The sequence below is a fragment of the Aythya marila genome (assembly GCF_965140915.1).
Source record: "Aythya marila genome assembly, chromosome: Z".
NCBI classification, from domain to species: Eukaryota; Metazoa; Chordata; class Aves; order Anseriformes; family Anatidae; genus Aythya; species Aythya marila.
The window spans coordinates 17,634,538-17,656,478 of NC_139080.1; the positions used below are offsets into that span (position 1 = coordinate 17,634,538).

Below are 21,941 nucleotides of genomic sequence, written 5' to 3' on the forward strand. Positions count from 1 at the left end.
ATGTTTTTCTCCTGCTGAGAAGGGGGACAGAGCACGCCCAGCTCTCTCCTGCCCTACCGGGAGGGGGGCTGGCCGGCGGGAGAAATTTACTAATTAATTACGAGCGGGCAGATGCCCCTTTAAGGTCTGCTCCGCTCTCCGGAGGCTGCAGCCGGAGGCTTAGAGGGTGGGGACAGGTTTGGCTTTATTTGTACATCTTAGCATGGGGCGAGCTCCATGCGGGGGGTTTCCAAGGCTCGGAGGTCTTGGGGGGTGGGTGAGTGGGAGGAAGGCGGCGCGCGTGGGGGGGGGGGGGGAGGAGAGGCGAAATTCCTCTTGATGCGAAGAAAAAAAAAAAAAAACGTAGAAAGACCGAATAACAAAACAGGAAATGCCTGACTCGGCTGCGAGGCGGGCGGGAGGCGCGGAGCGCCCGGCTCCCTCCACTCGCCCCGCAGGCAGCGCCGGCGGCCGGACCGCTCCCGTCGCCCCCGCCCCAGCCCCGGGCTCCCGGCCCCCGGCTCCAGGCATGGCCGCCTCCTGCTGGATGCTGACAGGTGAGGAAAGCACCCCCGGCTCCCGTCTGGAGAAGCCAGGTCCCGAAAGCGGTTCTCCCTCCCTCCCTCCCTCCGGGAGGGGAGTGAAACTTTTGGGGGCTGGCGGCCCCGGGGACCGCGTGTCCCCCTCCCCGGTTCCCCGGCACCCCCCTGCCCTACAGCTCTCCTGTCGGATCGTGGGGGAGCTCTTCGGTGTTTGTCCGGCAGCTTCCATCCCTGAAAACTGTCCTAACCCCGCGGGGTGTTGGGGTTGTACTGCTAGAGGAGGATGAATGGGTGAGAAGTACTGTAACTGGCGCTGCCGTGGGGAAAAGAGGTGTACCTTGCAACGCTTTTTTAATTAGGACAGCTCTTCCTCCTTATTTCAGATGTTCTGAGTGGTAAAAGGGGAAGTAAGGAAACGGTTAACTACCCGGCTAACTTCTGAAACATGAGTTCATCCGGAGTTAGAATATGTAATACTGCCTTTTAGGGTTTCATTTGTTGTTAGAAGTTTATTTTCTTTTTAATAAAACAAATAGGACAAGTACCATTCCCCCGCCCACGGCAAGTCAGTGTGTAGTAACGCTTTGGATCTGAAACCAGGGGAATCCAAAGAGTGGGAAAGAGGTTAAGGCAACGCTGGGATTCACATATTTGCAAGCTTTGACACTGAGCTTCCGCAGCAGCTCTTGAGCTAGCAACTAGCAGACAGTGAACCTGAGTCAGTGCAGAGGAAGAAATCAATTTCATAAGAATCATTAGAATGCAGGCAACTGCAAGTGGGGAAAAGGCAAGACAAGGGTTTTTTTCCTCTCCACTTTGCTTATTGTGCAAACACAGCATGAGCATGTGAAAATCTGAATGTAGTATTTGGTGTGTCATATCTAGCCCTTGTTCATAGGTGTCTTTATTGCTTTTATTAGAGAACAATGTTCTCCAAAATATGTTTGTGTTCCTTTACATAGGGTACTCTGCAAAGTGGCAACAATTTGGTGTGCCACAAGTTCTTTTTCAGGCTTGCAAAGTTGTCGCTGGTAATACCAGCAGATAATTTACCACAAAGAAAAAAGAAAATAAAAGCTTATTGTCAGATAGGAACACATCTCAAGGGTTGGTCCTGTCCAAATCTGTCAGAAGCTTACTCGTGTAAATATACGAGTAAAAAAAAAGTTGGTGTGAAAGAGAACATGCTTAAAAATAAAAAGAGGCACTACAGATATCAAGAACAGGATTCAAATTGTCTCACATAAATACGAGAAAGTCATATATAAATAGGCCAATATCATAAAGATATGGACAAGTAAATTTAGAATTACAGTGGAATAAGAATAAATACAAATTAATAACATGCTTCTCTTTCTTAGGAAAAAGAAATCAAATATCGTAGCAGTCAAAACCAAACTAGAATAAAGGAAGTGCATAGAGGTGTATGTTTCAGTATCTATACGTGTTTTTGTTTTTTTTTTTTAATTCAGCTTGGTATTGGTGAGGCTTCTGAGAATCCAGAGGTAAAGGAAGTCTGTGACAAATGCAAACAAATGGGCAAGAGTGCACAGAGAAGCAACAAGCCTGATAGTTGAGGAAATGCAAGCAATGAAGAAAGACTGAAGAAATCAGGCGTGCTTATTTAGGACAGAGATGTGTGAAGTGTTGGGTGTTTCAAATATACATTTTTACTATTACCTGAGAACATTTTTCCAAATGTCAATGTTTTATGAGAGTACGCACTCTATAAACCAACATATACCATATATAAAGTTTAATATAAAGCACTTAATGAATGTCCAAGGAAGGACAAGGGAAAATCAAGGTAACTCACTGGACAAAAAATGTAAGGAATGTTCAAAAGAACTTTCTTACTCATCAGGTAATGAATCACTAGAACAGACTACTTTAAAAAACTACCTATTCACCTTCACTAGAAGACTTGATGAATTTGAGTAATCACGGTTAGGGATGTTTAAAAGGTTTTTTTCACCTTTGGCTTCAGTGTATGTGGTTTGACTAGGGATCTGCTGAAGCTTCCTCCAGTCCTACTCAAAAGAAGAGGAAGGAAGAAATCTAGCCAGAGGGGCTCCACTACTTTTTAACACTTCTTGAACTATATTTTTACGCTTAGCTTGCTCCTTCCTGGAATTCTTTCTTTCCTTGTTGGTGATGATCATGTCATTTCTATTAAGTACTCATCTTTATTATAGAAAATAGCAATAAATCATGAAGACAGAACTTTAGAACTTCCTTTTTCATAGAAAAGGAAGCTGTTTCTGTCCAGAGCCTGCATAAGTATGTAGTGAGAGGAAAGAATGGAAACGTAGATTTGTTCTCTACCTTTATCTCTGTCTGCTCTTGCAACAGTGACATCCAAAATGTCTCATCAGAGTTCCCCCTATTTCAGATTTTTTCCCACTTTTTTTGTTATCTAGGACTCTAATGTGTTTGCATGGTTCCAGCTATAACGGGTGGGGGGAGGAGGATGTTCCAGTTGCTAAAAACATCACCTCGCCTTACCCAAAAAACAACCCTTCTTCATAAAGCAGCTGATCAAGACTTGATGTATGTCTGTATCATGTTTTTCAAAACAATAACCTTACAAAAAAACAGCATGGCTCTAAAACCTCTGTGAATACCTGCTATTGCCATTCTTGTCCTGTACCATGCTTAGAAAGTTCTGAAAATGGGTGATGAATTCCTGCAATTATTAGCATCTCATTTTTAAGTGATAAATTGTGTGAATTCTCAGATTCTTCACCTAGTCTTAGTTTTTTACCAAGACTGGAACATACAATCTCATTTAAAACTTTTATGCTGAAGTTACAAATATTTTCTTGTTTTGACTCTACCAAGGTCAAGTTCACATCTCTCTGACATTAACAAAGTTAGTATGAACTTACAAACATAGTTATATGATTCTTAAGTTTTTTGAGATGTCATTTTTCTACTGCTCACTCTCTGACATTTGAACAAACAACAATACCCACAGGTCACTTATTTTACTAGAGCAGGCAAAGCACCATCATCTAGTAAATGTTTTCCTTTATAAGGTGACAATGTTTTCGCTAATTGTGAATTACACCTTCTTGCTAATTGTGAATAACATAAGTCTACTATTGCCACTAAATATTTGTGGATATTGCTTTTGTTCATAAGTGTATAAAGTCTCATCATTATTTTTTTTGAGAAAAGACTTAAGTGAATCTCAAAATGTCTCTACAAAACAATTTAATATGTCGAGTGGCAACCCTTGGATTTTTGCATATTGTCTTTTTTTTTTTTTTTTGTTAATGCAGCAACTGTGTTTATGCTTAGCAGCAGGTCACCTCCCTGAATGAGCTAAACACTTATTTTCTATTAGTACTGGAAGCCAACTTTTAACCTTTAAGTGAAATACTTAGTATCATACATATACATATATATATTGATATATACATATCAATACATAGTATCTGCAAGGATGTGAGGCTGCTTATTAAAATTAGACTGGCACCAACAACTGGAGAAAAGTTTATAAACAACATCAAAAGAAGAAAAATATTAATGGGGAATGCACTATAGGTAGTTATATTTAAAGAATGGCATAAGGTCTACCACCACAATTCCGTAATCACAAAGAAGGTAGACAAGAAAACTCACCTTGAAGGCACCATGCAGTATCTACAGAGACAAGTAAAAGGAACTCCTAAGGGAAACCTAAATACACTCTTTCTACTTCAGCCACAAAATGTTAATACAAATTTATTAGTACGCACAAGCCCAAATTAAACAAATAATTATGCGTGTGCTTATGTTATATTCCCTTGGGTGGTCCAGTTTCCTTCTGTGAAACTATTCATGCTAACTGAGTTAAGCATGTGTACTCACAGGAAGAAAGTCTGAGGTCTCACAAATAAATCCTCTTATGTAATATCTGATAAAATTGTTTTTACATCAGTATCAAGATTAGAAACACTGAATGCATGTTACTGGGCCAAATCTGAGTTCAGTGTCCTGTTTCAGCCACTGGCCAGTGCTAGATACTTGAGATAAATTTATATTATTTACATAAATTACATTGTAATGGGAGATAGGGGATGATTTTTTGCTCGCTCTAGTCTTGTATCTCATTAAATTGATTAATCATTAAGTCCAAAGCCTTTCAATTTTTTTCTTAAAAAAAAAAAAAAAAAAAAAAGAAAGAAACTTCCTGTTAATAAACTCATATTTGTCACCTTCTCATCTGTAAGAGGATGATCTTTTGCTTCTCCAGTTATGACTGACCATATATACATCATCAAGTTTCAAAACTTACTTTATCTGTTCCAGTTGCCTGGAATCACTTATCATGACATATTAATTTGTCAACTTTCTCAGGTATTTTCATTCTTCCCAATCTGTATTCATACAGACATTCTTCCCAATTTTTATTCACACAAATATTCTTCTATTTTCCATTATTTTTCCATCGTTCTTTCTAAATTTGCACCATTCTTTCTAAAGCAGTGTTCAGTACCACACACAATTTCAAAATAAGCAGCATCATGGCATTATCGCTTTTATGTCAGTTGGTAGTCTGTTGAATTTGTCTGTGCTGCACATTGAGTTGTCTAGTTGTCAGGTCCCTTTTCTGTGTAAGGATCATTGAACTAATCCACGTAATCTTGATAGTTTACTGGGTTTCTTACTTACGTGTCAACATCAGATTTCATATGAAACATGCCGCCTCTGATGCTTCTCTCAGACTATCTTATTCTGATTGAAACCACCAGAAGGTTCAGAATGCAGCTCAAGTTTTCATACCTGTTCAAGTGTAACTGAAGTTAGAATGTGTGGAAAGATAGCATAAGCTTTACTCAAACCTCTAAGCTGTATCTCTTTTTTCTAAGAGCAATGTCGAAACAAGTTTGTGTTCTGGTGTTGCCTTGGGCTGATTTTCATAGCACGGTGTAAATGCTGTCTCCCCATCCTTTTATGCGTCAACAGGTGACAACACTGCCTGTCCTCTGTGAGTTTTAAGTGTGGCTTTTTTAAGTGCCAAGTACACTTACCACTGCGAGGAAACCGGCCATCTACTTAGCTGTACTTCCCTCACCTCCCTCATCTGTACCCACGACCTTCCGCACCCCACACAGCCACAACGATTTCGTTGTTGACACTGTTGTGGTTTTTCAGCCTCCTGAGCGCGATGCACCGCGATAGAGGCGCTTGAATCGTACTTTGTAAAGACCCAGAGAGGGAAAGTACCGCCGGAGGTGGGGGGTGGGGGTACGATCTGTCTAGCGAGAGGCGACAGTGACCGCCGCGCACCCCGCCCGCCCCTCAGCCCTCAGGGCGCCCACTCACCGCCTCCCCGTTGCCCACCCATCCCCCTGCGCGCATGCGCCATCTCTGCGGGTATTACCGGCGGGGGACAGCGTTGCGCATGCGCGTCGGGCGGGCGGACGGCGGCCGTCCTGCCGGCGCCATTTAGGACGGCGCCGGCGCTCGTAGGTGGTGTTTGCGCATGCGCAGCGGGTGAGGTGAGGCGAGGGGCCGGGGCCGGGGGACCGGTGTCGCCGGGGTAGGCCTCCAGGGACCCGCTGCGGGCCTCCGGCCGCCCGGGGAAGGCTTCCAGGCACCGGGTGGGCCTCCAGCCGCCCGCCGTGGGCCTCCAGCCGCCCGGCAGCCCGCAGGTCCCGGCGTCATCCCGTCTTGGTCCGCCGCCGCGGCTGCAGGGAAGCCTCGTGTGCCGTTGGCGCCGTCAGGATGAAGCTGGTGAGGAAGGACCTGGAGAAGGACAACGCGGGGCAGGTGACGCTGATCCCCGAGGAGCCCGAGGACATGTGGCACACCTACAACCTGCTGCAGGTGGGTGACAGCCTGCGGGCCTCCACCATCCGCAAGGTGCAGACCGAGTCGGCCACGGGCAGCGTGGGCAGCAACCGGATCCGCACCACCCTCACCCTCTGCGTGGAGGCCATCGACTTCGACTCGCAGGCCTGCCAGCTGCGGGTCAAGGGCACCAACATCCAGGAGAACGAGTATGTCAAGATGGGGGCCTACCACACCATCGAGCTGGAGCCCAACCGGCAGTTCACGCTGGCAAAGAAGCAGTGGGACAGTGTGGTGCTGGAGCGCATTGAGCAGGCCTGCGACCCGGCCTGGAGCGCGGACGTGGCAGCCGTCGTCATGCAGGAGGGACTGGCACACGTCTGCCTGGTCACCCCCAGTATGACCCTCACCCGCGCGAAGGTGGAGGTGAACATCCCGCGCAAGCGGAAAGGGAACTGCAGTCAGCACGACCGGGCCCTGGAGAGGTTTTACGAACAGGTGGTGCAGGCCATCCAGCGGCACATCAACTTCGAGGTGGTGAAGTGTGTACTGGTGGCCAGCCCAGGCTTCGTGCGGGAGCAGTTTTGTGACTATATGTTCCAGCAGGCAGTCAAGACTGACAACAAGCTTCTGCTGGAGAACAGGTCCAAGTTCCTACAGGTAAGGAGCTGTATTGTCTCTCAAATACATACAAAGTGGTTTAAGAACTGTATGTGATAACAGAAGAGATTTAAAAGGATGATGGGGAAATAATTCACTTAGTAGAGAAAAATAACTTTGTCAGAACGATTCTTCAGAACAAATTATTCTCATGCTTCCCAAATATATATACAAAGGGAGTAATCCAAGAAGTAGGCATGTTTCTTTCCTAGGATTCCTTAAAGTGAAGTAGATAAAATATTAAATATTTTAATTTACCAATAAAAATGCATTTTATCTTTAACTGAACATTAAATGTAAGTTGAAAAACAGTTTAACTGTTTTAGTCTGCCATACTGTGTAACATCATGTTTAATAACAGCTTTCTCTCTTTTTAAAGAGAAAAAGAAGTATCTGGATGTGGTATAGGTTAGATAATGTTGCTCTTAGTTTTGTAATAAATAGATAATATTATAGTCTGAATAATCTTTTCATCCCTCATTGGTTGATTGCTTTTTTTTTTTTTTTTTTTAACCTTACACTGAATTTAGAGCAGACATGTAAAATGGGGGTACTGTGCTTAATCATCACAAAACCTAGGACTCTGAAATTGCACAAAGAAGTAGCCTTTTGCATTTATAGAAAAATGATGATATGGGTGAAAGGTTTTAATGTACTTCATAGTTTTACAACCATAGAAATACGCAGTTATGCAAGACTTGGTGCTTTCGCAAGATTGAAGAATCTTAAGAGGGATTCTTCTTCTTGAATGCTTTGAAATGAAGATGCTTACATTTCTCAGTGGTTTCAGGTGCTCCTACCTAGTGTACTGCCTACAGCATCCTTCATATTTAAGGCAGTCTTTGAAGAAGAGAATCATCTTTACTATACATAAAATGTAGTTTAAGGCATTTGTGTTAGGCTTTTGTTTGCAGGAGAGAAGTTCTTGCAAGAAAAGAGTCATGTAGGTTTCAAGGAAGAGACAAATCAATTATTAGCAAGATAAATGTGTGTAGTGGAAGCTGTTTGTGATTGGTTAATCAAGAAAACAGTGTTTTATTCAAGAATACTATCTTTGACTTTGTTTTTTTCTAGGTGCACTCATCGTCAGGACATAAGTACGCACTGAAGGAGGCCCTTTGTGACCCAGCTGTAACTAGCCGTCTCTCTGACACTAAGGCAGCGGGTGAAGTCAAAGCCTTAGATGACTTCTATAAAATGCTGCAGCATGAGCCTGACCGGGCTTTTTACGGTTTGAAACATGTAGAGAAGGCCAATGAAGCCATGGCCATTGATACCTTGTTGATCAGTGATGAGCTTTTCCGGCACCAGGATGTGGCTACGCGTGCCCGGTATGTTAAATTGGTAGATAGTGTACGGGACAACATGGGCACGGTGCGCATTTTCTCCAGCCTTCATGTGTCTGGCGAGCAGCTTGGCCAGCTGACAGGGGTGGCAGCCATCCTGCGATTCCCTGTTGCTGAGCTCTCTGACCAGGAAGATGAATCTAGCTCTGAAGAGGATTGATAACAGTGTTTTCATTCCACAGTTTATTTCTAGGTCATCTTGAAATGACATTAAATGCTCTCCCATCTGAAAATCATGCGTGCAAACATACCATGACATTTAATTTAAATTTTTAATAGTATTTCTTATAATTAATAGCTCTGCTCACCACACTAATGGATAACTGCTTTATGGTAATGGTTATGGGTATGCTGTGGGTTGGAGCTGTTTTGCAAGTTAAGCTGCGGGCTTCCAGCAGTACAAGAAACTGTGTTCCAAAAGCTGCTCATTCTGCATGTTAAGGCAGACTGGAAGCTTAATGTTTTGGAATGTGTATGAAAAGATAATAAACTAAGAGGGAGAAAATTATGTCAGACTCTCTTTATTTCTGTTCAAATATTCTAATATTCTAATATTCAAATATTCTGTTTCAAATGCTTGAAAGCAGTATTATGAATACAAACTTCTTAATGCACAAGTTAGCAAAACTATAATTGGTCTTCTTAGGAGCTCACTTGCCACATTTTAGTGTCAACCCCACCACTCTATACCCTTCTTCATATCTGTTAGATGTTTCTTAAAGTGTATGAATCCAACTGGTTAATATTTCGGTGAAAAATCTGAACCAATCTTCTACAAACCAGACGATTCAAACTAATGATTTCCTCCTTAATGTGATAGTAGATGCACAGCATATTGTGGTGCTCAGTGTGTCCATTTCAGTCATCTCTTTGAATGCCCTTGGGAAATTGTTCTGAGGGCTGACAAGGTATTGGTATGCTATCAATGATGATGTTCATGGCATATGAATTGGCATGGAGGTTAAGTAGCCGGTTCTGTGAAGCCATATGAATGTACAATTAAGAGTCACAAAATCAGGTCCCTAGCTTCCATTAGGAATCTTTTGACAACAACTACTACAAATAACTTAATATGTTATTTGTCTACCTGTTGCCCATTTCAAAACATAATACAGAAGTAAAGATTACAAATTTACAAATAGAACTTGGCTTAAGACAATGACAACTCTAAAAAATCAAAATTACTTTTCAAATTGTTTATTTGATCTTTTGAAAGTGCTGAGAGCCACAGTAAGTTTTATTTCTTCCCGGGACAAAAAGTCTTATGCTGAGGAAGTACAAACTCCTTTTAGACTCTGATGTGGATGAATATGTGGGAATGAACCTAGGGAATTGTTTGTTCAATCTTAGCTAATGTGTGATGATGCAGGTTGTGGGTGTAAATAAGCATTCCTTGTTAAAATGTGGCAGAGGAGAATGGAACAGGAGAGACCGGCAAAAAACATTTAGGAAAAACACTGAAGTTCTGTGGGTTGGTGTTTTGATTTTTACACTGCAGTAAAAATTGGAGAGTAAAACTTAAAACAGTTTTGCGTCAAATAATTTTACCTAAAAAATTGAATGGTGCTCTCTTTAACGCTGATGTGTGCCAGCTCTGTGAATTTGATATTATCCATTGCTAAGTTGTATCAACTGAAACATCAGCCTAAACTCCTTGATTAGGAAGTCATTTTGAGTTAAAAGCTCTCTCCTGTCTTCCCTGCAGAAGAACAGGTATTCTAAAGAATGCATGAACAGCACTCACACTATAGCTGTATTTGAATAATACTGTGATTTTTCTCTTGAAGACAAGCCCATTATGAGAGTTGTTTACAGTCAGTTTGTACAGATCAGCAATGTTATTTGAGCTTTATGGTTTTGTCTTGAATGATGTTGAGTGCCACACATCCTCAAATGGTCATGTAGGCTCTTCCATTAGGTAGGACTTGCAATAAAAAACTTTTTCTTTTAAAAATCTACCTATTTTGATTTTATACACTACCAGCTTTGAAGCACCCTGATTCTTGCAACACACAAAATTAAATGTAAAGAATACATGTGGTATGTAGAAGAACATAGTCTTCAGTAAATATTATTTATATTGTTTATTTCTAAATAAAGTCAATAACTTCTCTTTTTAAGAAAATCTTTTATATTATTTCCCTGCTTATGTTACTGCCAATTTGTTGCAATTGTACACTAATGCTACTTACCGTCTGATTAGTAGTACACCAGGAAATTCTACGTTTAATTTTCAATGAACTTTAAAAGACAAACCACACTGTTCTGAGACTGTGGTTTGCTACATTTTAGACCAAATTGAATCCAGTTAATTCTATTTAAAAAGAAATTGCGAAGGGTTTTTGCTGTGTACTGTAAAAAGGTTACAATGATAATTACTTTATTTGTGCCTGTGCTATGGTAGTGTATCAATGACAAAAGGGGCAACCATTTTGCTACTTACTTGTTTTTTCTTACCAGCAAGCATCTGGTAAGAAACTATATTCACAGTGATTCTTTGAATTACTTACAGTTAGAATTCTACACAGACTTTACAAATTATGAATGTTTTTCTTTTTTTAGCTACTGCTGTCATTGCATTAAGCCCCTGAGAGAAATATACAGCTAGTTGCCCCAAGTGTGGAAGGGTGGGATTTTTTATTTTTTTTGGTAAGCATTTTATAGTAAAATAAATATACATTCATTCTGTAGACAAATGCATCCTGTTTCAGGAAACAGCTTAAGGGCTTAGTTTTGAAAGCAGGCTATATTCAGTAGTGCAGATGCTTGACCTGGCAAAGTTCCAGGAATGTCAGTGTCTTTTAAAATTAAAAGAATTGTGAGTAGCTGAAAAATTGGTATCAGCAAAATATATTTGTTTGACAAACACCTTAAGTTCTATGTATAGATAATACATACATGAAAGATGCATAGTACCTGCAGTTAAGATGAGTAAGTGTTAAAGCTGTGGGAAAATTATTTTCATGTATTTCCTTTTGAACTAGAAATAAAAAATGAAACATGAAATAAAACCAGTCAACAATATGTAAATTTTTCCCTTATACCATAAAGGATTTAGTAATTTCAAACACTATCTGTTTTATTTTGATAATATTCTGACATAATTTTGTGAATTAGTAGCATGGTTTATCTTCCAGTTTTTCTGTTTTCAAAATAAATGATTATACGCTGCAGGACTTCAAAATAGTTGCTGTGTTTGGTGGGAAGAAAGCTTTAAAAAGTATCATGAAATTGGCTTGAGCCTGTTCCCTGGAGCAGCTTAGAATATCCAAATAAATTCATTGATTTAGGTCATAGAGCATCTGTTGCAAACTCATACTTCGGAGTAAACCCTAGTTAGTTATGTCCGCTTTGGCATTAATGTCCAGTTACTATGTCAGGCTTGGGGGGAGGGAGGAGGTTATAGGATAAAGTTTGCTACAAAACAGAGCTTGCTACCATAAAGAGACCAAAATAATCCCACTAGTTAAAAAGCAAAATAATAAAAGACAAATCTTCACTGAAATTGTACACCATTTAGAAGTATTTGACACAGGGAAGTCTTTATTTCATTTCTTCTTTCTGTTTTCACCATTGTACACACTGTGTTTGAGCTAAATATTGGTAGTAAATGTGACCGGTATAACAACAGTCCTGTAGCTCTTCAGCTGAATTTGAGATGCAACTTGTGTGATATTTTTAAAGGAAAAGATGCTGTGGGATGTCTTAAGTAATTTTCATAATTTGCTACTGTTTTTATGAAGGCTGAGTAGCTGTGAACATAAAATCTTTCTTAGTTTAACTTCTCAGCCACTGACATTGGTTTGTCTTTCTCTGTAAAAGCATATTGTAGCTGCTTTCTCTGACTTATTTAGTGTTTGAGCTTCTCTAATTTCTTTCTGAAAGCTGGATCATCCGTCCAGAAGATGTCAGTTTTGTAAAGGCAAGGCAGAAATAAAAGATAGAATCATATGCATGTGATTTTTTTTTTTTAAGTCACACTGATCACTTTATTTGGGATATTCTTACCTGGTTTTAAAGAAAGGAAACCTGTTTATAAATGCAATGGATGTCTAGTTTTACAGGAGAAACAAGTTCTAAAAAGGTTTGTGCTGTTTTGTCTGATGCCGCATTTGTGCAGTACATAATCTATTTCTTCTAATGATGAGCTAGGAAAGCAGTTTTAAAAATGTGAAACTGCAATTAGGAATCGTTTATAACTTGGAATTCCTTCAAGGTATATTAATAATGTGGAAAAAGAAAGTGAAGGATTAACTTCAGAAACCTACTTTTTCAATATGACAAAACTTCTGGCTTGATTTTTTTTTTCTTATGTTTTTTTTTTTTTTTTCTCTTTTGTTTTAAGATACAGTTAAAAGGTTTATTTCGTAAGGAAGCTTTCAAAATGCAGAGTGAGGTGTGTAACTTAGGTGGCTGAGACTGATGAAAGTTTCTTCTCCAAACAAATTGTGCTAATGTGGGGAAATACATAGCTCAGGGTAGCATTCTCTCATTTCTCAGTTCCTGTTAAATGCCTACAAGTTGTTATAAAGTGACTGAATTACAACTTTCAGTGTTGCTGGGCCTTACAGTTTTTCTATTTGATTTGATTTTGCAGATGGTAGAAGTAAATAGAAACACAGTAGTTGATTTTGCAGTGTGTTTGGTTCTATTGCAATGGCCACAACCTGTATTTAGAGACTGCTGTGTTCAGGTTTTGTGTAGGAAAATATTTTGCAAATTTATTATACTGCTACTTTAAAGCTAAGGAAATGCCTAACCTGTTGGGTCTTGTGGTTTTTGTTACAGTTCTTAATTCAGTCTCTGACATGGGTCAAGCCTGGACTTTTTCAGCCCTGGGAAGAATAAACATTGGCTGTGTAGCTTCTTGTGACAGTTGCCCAAAGAATTGCTTAATAAGCTTGATGCTCATTCCTGCCACATATTTTTATGCTTGACTCATATAGGGCATTGACTTTGATTTGAGGATAACTACTTGCATGATACAGAACACGAAAAAGTGTCCCAAGTGTAACAACTAAACTGTAGTGCATATTCTCTGTAAGCTTCTGAACTTGAGTGTATTAGAAATGCAGTATAGCTTTTCTGTCAAAAACACTGTCTTAACATGTCATAGTCTAAAATGTAGTGTGAGGAAAAGATCTCTGAAACCACAGTTGTTTCGTTTTCTGAAAATCCTTCTTCGTCTTGTCCTACTTGGGGACTGTACAAGAAACAGCAGGGCTGATACTGGAGCAGTGTTTGCTTCCAAGTCAGTGCCTTCTGGGAAATGCAACGTGCAGAAGCAGCTTTCAAACACTGCCAGCTTTTGATAGGTTATGCTGTATCAATCTCTAATTTATTGCCCTGTGTTTGGGAAATGGTATGTTCACAGCTCATGTAATTACTGTCATACTGTTCTAATAATTACTGACTGTCAAACTACGATCCTCTGGCAAAATAGCTGTTCCATTAGACAATGTTAATTGGTTGAAACTAGTCATCCTTTTTAGGAATGTACATACCAGGGTCAATCAGAAGTATTATCTCTGGTCTAAAATGGAATTTATAATCAAAACCACCCCTAGAATAGTGAAGAAAGTCTTGGGGTCAAAGAGGACTGAATGCATGAAGCTTAAGACCCTTTTTGAATGTATTGTTAGTACTCGGCTAAAGGTGCTTCCTTTTCTAAAAGTTATCTTTGATAAGTACCATTTGACGTTTTCTAAGTATTCCACACTGACCCAGGTGCAAAACCTCTTGGCAATAGGAGACATTTTTTAGGTTTCTTACCTGAGTGGGATAGGAAAGTGATTTAAAGCTGGGTCTGTGTCTACAAAACACACTGCAACCACAGTCTTCATGTTTCAGAAAATAGTCCTGAAGAGGGTCCAGTGTTTTCAAAAAAGACATTGGATCTGGTGGCAGTCAAGCAAATCTCACTTCTGAAGACAAGCAGATAATTCCCTATCCAGCTTCAATACATATTCTTAGCTAAAAGCATTTGTCCTAAGACTTTGTATTGAAAGTACTTCAAAAGAAGGAATTGAAACATCAAACATATGTGAAAGTAGGTAGCTGTGTGTGTGCGTGTAAAAATGTGGTATCCTCAAACCGTAGTGTCTTCATGATTTAAAAGAAAAAAAGCAGCTAACAACTGTTATCTTGTAGTTGCATGTGGTTGCTGAAGCAATGACTTGAGAACACAAGCTTAATCTTCATCTTTATTTTCAGACCTCAACATTTCTTTACAGTTGGAGGAGATTGGTAGCATATGCTACATCTAGGATGTCTGATGGCTGATTATCAAATGCTCATGAGCGTTTCATTCAAAGGCTTCTGGAGTTCTGAAACCTGCAGGTACCTTTTCCTTTGACCTGCAGCATTCAGACTGGTGACTTCAAATGTTTAACACTGGTATAATCATTTTGGTTTAGGTGTAGGAGAAATTTATTTGTTTATTGTTTATTATTTATCTTTATTGTAAAGTTGCCCTAAGACCACTTCCACTCTCTTTGGTAAATTCTTTTATTCCATATAATTTATTCCTCTTCCAAGTGGAAACTGGTGTACTGCTATAGGTAAGGTAAGAGGAGCTTAAGTAGACCTTTTTGTTTGTTTGTTTGTTTGTTTGTTTAATACGTTGCTGGGAAAATATCAGCTGTCTGCCAGAATGGCCAAACTGGGGGCAGCAGCTGTCCTCACTCTGAGCTGGTACCTCAGGAAAATGGTGTTAGGAGGCAGGAAAGGAGCAGCTGCTTAACAAGTGAGTGTTTCCAAGTTCCAGACCAGTGAGGAAGGATGAAAAGTTACATTTTGACAGAAAACATAAGATGCTGTGCTGAGCATGAGACTTCTTCCCTGAAAATAACAGCAGTGGATGTTTAGAATATCTGTAGTCCTTTCCAACTGAATTATTTTATCTTTCTTTACGATGCCAGCTAATGTGATTAAGTTTTTATCTGAGGGAGAGAAGCCTTGGACTGGAAATTACAGTATTGAGAGCTCAAGAGAATTGCTTATCCTGTCACTGCATGGTCACTGAAGTTTCTTTTGGGCTGGCTACAGAAAAGTCACACGTAGAGTCATTGATATATCTGAGAATTGTGAAAGATGGTCTTCTTTTCATTCCTGGCTATGAACATAGCCTTTTCTATCTATTTTTACAAAAGTAACATGGCTTGCTTTTGACAGACAAAGGCACTTTGTGTGCTTTCTGGTCAATTTCTAATTAGTTAATTTCTAATAAAAAAAAATCAACAGAAGATGATTAAAATAAACCTTTCAGAGTTTTTGAGGGTGAATTATTTAGAAGAAACAGTAAGAGAAAACCATAAAAAAATCATTTTTATTAACCATTTTTATAGTAAGTCAAGTCAGGCAAATGGCAAGATCTGATGCTTTTTCTCTTAAGTGTCAGGAATCAGTTATTAAAAATCTATTAGTAGACAGACACTTAGTTGACAAGTCAAGCATATAAACCTCTTGGTAAAGAAGTTTGATTGCTTGAGCAATTGCAAGCTGTCTGTATATGTTTTATGCAAGTCTACTTGCATGATCACATGCTACTTCTATTATGACACAAAAATCCTATTAAGTGTTCAGAAAGAACCAAATTAGTGTTAGTGCTGACAACACTAAATCTAACCTTTCCTAACTTTGAAGACTTGTTCTTCCAGCCAAAAAGCTTATACAGTTTTACATAGTCTTTCTTTTCAAGGAGAGCACTATTGGAATTGTCAGTGAAAAATGCTTAGAGATTTAGACAGCAGCATTTTGGAATTGAATGCTTTCAGTTTTATTTCTAGAACACTTTTTAAACTGCTTTGTTCTCTAGCTTAAAAACTCTTATTTTGACACAAGAACTGGCAAGAAATAACTATGTGCCAGAGAGGAGAAAATTCCTACTACTGAAAAATAAGAAGTTGGAATTGCCTTCCAGTCAGAATAATCAGAGCAAAAGGTCTCTTTGACATGGAATTTGTTCACCCTGAAAGAGATGATGTAGCTGCCAGCAGCAGATAGGAATTGATTCAGCAATCCTGTACCCTGTCCTCTGAACAGAAGCAGAGTGCTTGCTGCTATTGTTTTAGTGGAGAACTGAGTTGCCATGTTTCTGAGTCCAAGACTTAGCACATATGTTTGTACCAGTTCGTACTGCAATACCTGACTCGTGTTAGGATTGAGTGAGCAGGCAGAAACTCTTTCTCAAACTATGGCTGAGCTGACAACGTGAAGATGCTTGCATTATGTACCTGGGTTTATTGAGTAATTGCCTCTCGATCTCCGTCAGTCTGCTGTCTTCCAAGAGCTCTAACGATTTATTTAAAAAATAAATAAATCAGCTTTTTGTTTATGAACACGCATCGATCCCACTTCATTGATCATTAAATGTGTTTCCTTTAGAAAGCACTTTTCCTTCAGAGACTCCGAAGTGAGCTGCTTTGAGTTGATCCCCTCTTTATCTCTGCACAGGTTAGAGATGTCAGCCTTAGACAAATGCAGCAGCAGTATCCAAAGAGCTATAGGCTGTAGAATAACAGTAGTAGTAGTAGTAGTAATAATAATAATAATAATAATAATAAAGTGCACAGCATCGGCATTCTTGTCACAGCCTCTTAGCTGGGCTTCAGGGCAAAGCTGAACACCATCACTCCTGCTGCTGCTGAAACTCTAGTTAGGATGCTACTTACGTAAAGCTGATGATAAATCTGTGATAGGGTGACAAGTTTTTGCAGAAGTTGTGGGACAGAAGATGGTGTCATGAGGTTCTTTTTGCCTTTTTAGGAGGTTCTTTTCCAACACTTGTAGCTCCTGTCAACTTCAGAAGACTGAGTCAGTCTTAGATATCTGTCTTTAGCTTTGCAAACTTCTGTTTACTTTGGACAAGTGACATCCACAAGACAAAATAAAATTTCATCACTGATAAACTCTGTAGGGTACTTGTGTGAAGTTGATGTAGATGTTTCAAAGGTATAACAGGTTCTCTGTGCAGCTCCTTTTAATGCCTGAATACTTTTTCTGAGCCAGCTTGGGATGGACAGCTATCTTAAAATCATGGGTGTACTTCATGTGTTGTGGGTAGGAAATGTCAGTTATTAGCACCAGTAAGTCATGTAGAAAGCTCTATCTTAAACTATATCTAAAAAACAGGATGTTTTTCTCCCTCTAGAGTCCAGGTTTATTTTGGAGGGGGGAAGAGGGGAGGAACAAACCTTCCTCTTACAGTCTCTGAATGGCTAGTTCCAAATTTCCCTGAATTGTTTCTTGATGAGTAAAAGAGAACATTTGCAGTAAAATGACCTGGGATTATTTCTGTAGTGCTTTCACCTGCCTTGCCAATAACATCACTACACCAACAGTACAGCAAAGGGGGTGCCTTCCTAGCTCTTCCTGCTATTAGAGTGTCGTAGTCTTTAAAAATTAGTAGAAATGGTTGACAATGCATATAATTTGCATTGAGTTTTCAGCATATTACTATTCAATATTGATAATTCATACTATCTTTTGGATAATTTATTAGCCTTTTAAATGAAAAACAAAGTACCTTTACTATAAAAGTGTAACAAAAGATACATGTCCCCCATATACTGTTACTGTAATTTTGAAAATTAGTTTATTTCCCAGACTGCACTGTGAAATGACAATGGTAGAGTCACAGATCTGTGGTATATACCACTTCAAAGATGTCACATATGATCATTCTGGGGAGCAAGCTTCTAACCTACACTGGAGGTATCTTTTGCTTTCATTTCAGCAGACATACACAGGTGCAAATTTGGCTTTTTGGTTTCATTGAGTTTTCTGCTACTCTCTGGTGAACATTGTTTGCCACTTCCTGAGTTACTGGTACATTAATCTATGTACAGAAGGCTGGGTTTTATCTGTTGCCTGTAAATTAAGTTCACCTTGCAGATAAACTGGAGATTAGCTACTAACATATAAAACAGCAAGCATGTAGAAGTCCTTATGGTTGTCCTAGACCATAAGATGAGTGAAGCTGCTTCAGTAAGGTGAGGAAACTACTGCATAGCAGTAGTTTCTGAATTGGCCAGTGCAATGTAATTTGTTCTTGTGGTAGTTTCCATGCAATTATGAAAGCATAGTTTAGAACAAATTACTGCTTCTCTTTTCTGCAGTGTCTTTTGTGGCCTGCATGTGGTGGTGGTTTTTGTGGCCATTTGTACATGAGGCAGATAATTTATGGTTTGTTTTAAGGAAGATGGAATGTAATGACCACTGTGGTCCCACGTTCTTGTCTGCTTGGATTTCTCAGTTAAAAACTTATTGTATCATCGACCTGTATTCGTTAAACTGTCTGGTGCAAGGTTAGATTTCTTACCTAGGCAACAACTTGTAGGTAGGGTAAGGAAATGGACTGCTGGTGTTTCTCTTCTCTTTCACCACTGAGCAGTAACAAGTTTTGAAGCCGAAGTGCTCCATATGTCTTGATAGAGAACTGATACCATGATTACTCATGTCAGTCTGTGCTTGAGACAAGCTCAAGATACTGCTTGTAAGCAGGCTGTGCCACTCTGTTTAAACAGGCAACACCTGCTGTGCTGTGCTCCCACAGGACAAAGCAGGCATCCCCTGTTGGCTTCTGCACAGTTGGGAATGGAGAGGTGCTTCCAGTTATGTTGTGTTGTGACAGTGCTGGCATCTGGTGTCATTCCAGTATTTCAACAAATATGGGACTTTATTTCCCATTACTGCCTCTAGCAATGTCTAAACAACTATATTTCCACTGTCGTTATATTTTGTAGTTATGAAAAAAAAAAAAAAAAGTAAAAAATGACATCTTGAACAATATTATTGACAGTACAGTTGATTCTTTACAAAGAATTAATATATTAAAAGCAATAAAAAGCTATTTGGATAATGATTCATATTTATCATTCTAATCTCAATGTGCAGCATTTTTAAACCTTCCAAAATTAGTTTTTAGTAACAGCAGGTTTCATCTCTACTGTTCTGCTCTCAGAAAACTGCAAGTATGACTGTTTAACTACACACACACATATACCAAAAAAAAAAAAAAAAAAAAAAAAAAAAAACAGAAAAAAAACCCTTTACTAGGATACTTTACTTTATAGAAGTGCTTTCTGTATTAGGCTGTCATAGATTCTCCCGCTGCATTTTAAAGGGACTTCAGTTTCATAAAAATCCATTTGTTTGGTTTACATTTTGTTGCAACTCATTGTGAGCTGAACTTGATACAAGAAGTTTGATAAATAAAGGAGGACTAAGAATAAAATAATGTTAAGGAAGGTGCTAAGAAAGTCTTTTAAGTTCTGGAGTTTTCAAATCCCTGTTAAAATTAGGAAGTAAATATTTTAAACAGGGAAACATGGAATTCTTTTTTTTTAATGCAGTCATGAAATAAAAAATTGGAGCAATGTAGTGCTTCCCTCTTACTGTACTAGAAGATGCCTTAGATGAAGAAAATGAGTGTTCTTGAGTATTCTAGTCAAAATTATCATAGATGCTGTATTATCAGAAATATTGGGAGAGGAGTTCTTGAGACAACTCAACTATAGTTTACAAGTTGTTGTTGTTGTTTTCTTTTAATATACAGAGCTGAAATTTAACTCCAAAGTATGTATGTCCCTGCTCAGCTTAGGAATTTTTCCTTGTTCATATTTTTATTTGGTTTGTTTTTGTTTTTCTCCAAAATTACTGCTTAACAGAGGTATATTGGACTGGAAAGAGAGATTTGTGAGCTTCCATCTTTTCCATTTCACTGCACTTACTACAGTTTCTTGGATCACAGCTGAATTGATATTGATACATTTTATAGATAACAAATACGAGCTAATCAATTTTAGTGTGTACATTGTCTCTGTGTTTTTGCTGCACTGTATAAGAACTGGTTTGAATTTACGTTCTGTAGTACTTTGGTTAGCCATGTGTGAGACGATCACATCAAGATATTCGCATTTTCTTTTGGAGGGTTTCTTCTCTTCCTGAAGCTTTGAGCGATTCAGCTGACAGAGAGCCAATGATTATGCTTAGCATAAGGTGATGAAAGAAAGGAGTTTGTAGCCATTGTATAGTAAAGAAATGGAAAAATTGAAAGCTGTTGCTTTTCAGAAAGCTGTTAGTGCCACTGAAGCATTTTCATTGTGATATTAGCCTTAAGACTGCTGACTTTTGAGAAAATTTACCTGACAGTCTTTGAAAACAATTGGGGGAAAAAAAATCATGAATAATGATAACAGATCAGGAAGACAAAAATAAAACTATATTTTGTCCTGGTGGAGGGATAATAACATGAGTTTTCAACTATGCTTTTTTTTTTTTTTTTTTTTTTTTTTTTACATTTCTGTGATTATCACATTTTCCAGACTGTTCAAAAGGAATTGTGATTATTTCTGTACCTACTGGCCAATTTTATAGATGGGCAATTTTAAGTTTCGTGACCTAGGCTGACAGTATTTTTTTTATGTGTGCAGTGGTTCATGTTCTCTCAAAAGAGAACAGTATTTTTAATGTATAAAAAGCACCCTAGTGGCAATATATCCACCTTCAAAAGTACATTAACTTGACTGCATTGTTTTTTAGTTTTCTCAAGTATTTTTTGACATGGCATTTTCACTTCATTCTTAAAGATATTTTGTTACTTGGAAAGAGAAAGTACAGTTACAAAGCATGGATTCAAAAGAAACTTAGATATAATGGCATTTGATGTTCACATTTGAACACCGACAGGTAGTAATTTACTCCAACTCACATGTTTGGCCAGCAACTAGTACTTGATGCTTTCTGTTTTCTTGATTGTGCTCTAATACACTGCGATTATGAAAGGTGTTGAACGTGTTGCAAATAACTCATCAAAATAAACCTCCTTTGAGTGGAGAATAGGCATGATGCTTACTGTTGAACAGGTATCACACTACCATCTCTTTCTCAAAATTTCTTGGTACATTTCTATAGTCTAAGGTCCCTACCAACCCAAGCAATTTTGTGATTCTGTGAGCTCCTACATGAGCTTTGACTCTGATATTGTAAAGTACTTCGCTGATTCAAAGATGCATAAAAACTGATTATTAACCATACTGGAGTTTTCATATGTAACGATGATCACACTATTTTTTTTTAAGCAATTGTGCTACCTGTTGCAAATTCCACTCACGTCTTTGGATTTAATCGTAAGCATAATGTTGAAGAAGCTATTCCTTGATGTAAAGTGATCTTTGTGATTACATAAGCTCGAAAAGGTATGGGAGTGCCTTGTTTGAGTAGAAGAAAATTGGGGTTTGCTCCCCCACCAAGCATGCGTTAGGGAAGTTAGTCTTAAGAAACCTGAAAAGAATACTTAGAAATATTTAGAAATTATTTAGCATGATAACAGTAACGAGGCTTTGGGTAGTCAAATAGCTTCATATTTGTATAAAAGAAAATGTATGATTCTTATTGAATCTACTGGGGCTTTTCATGTAGCATAATAGAAACAAAATTAACTGGAAATACTTAAAGTATGCAGTTTGGCGTAGGAAAAGCAGACCATTTAACCGTGTGAAGTCAGATAAAAAACACTTAGGCTTTGGGGTTTACTAAGTATTTTGGCATGTGTTTCCCCCAACAATAGATGTACTTGACTTGCAATGCTAATTGAGACAAGGCTACACAGAGGAGAGCTTCCAGGACATCA

General features: G+C 38.8%; 2 protein-coding genes across 2 annotated transcripts in view; both read left to right on the forward strand.

The window, feature by feature from the left end:
* The first annotated feature begins 327 nt into the window (after positions 1 to 327).
* The window catches only part of ITGA1 (integrin subunit alpha 1), a 78,366-nt gene continuing 56,752 nt past the window's right edge, over positions 328 to 21,941 (forward strand). The window contains exon 1 of the mRNA XM_082783749.1: positions 328 to 536. Coding sequence (XP_082639875.1) covers positions 371 to 536 — 166 coding nt within the window. The 5' untranslated portion in view covers positions 328 to 370. The remainder of the gene's footprint in view (positions 537 to 21,941) is intronic.
* On the forward strand, positions 404 to 12,214 carry PELO (pelota mRNA surveillance and ribosome rescue factor). The gene is made up of 3 exons (XM_082783750.1): positions 404 to 536; positions 1,994 to 6,962; positions 8,037 to 12,214. Exons 2-3 carry the CDS (start codon positions 6,237 to 6,239, stop codon positions 8,466 to 8,468), a joined length of 1,158 nt encoding a protein of 385 aa, XP_082639876.1. The 5' UTR covers positions 404 to 536; positions 1,994 to 6,236; the 3' UTR covers positions 8,469 to 12,214.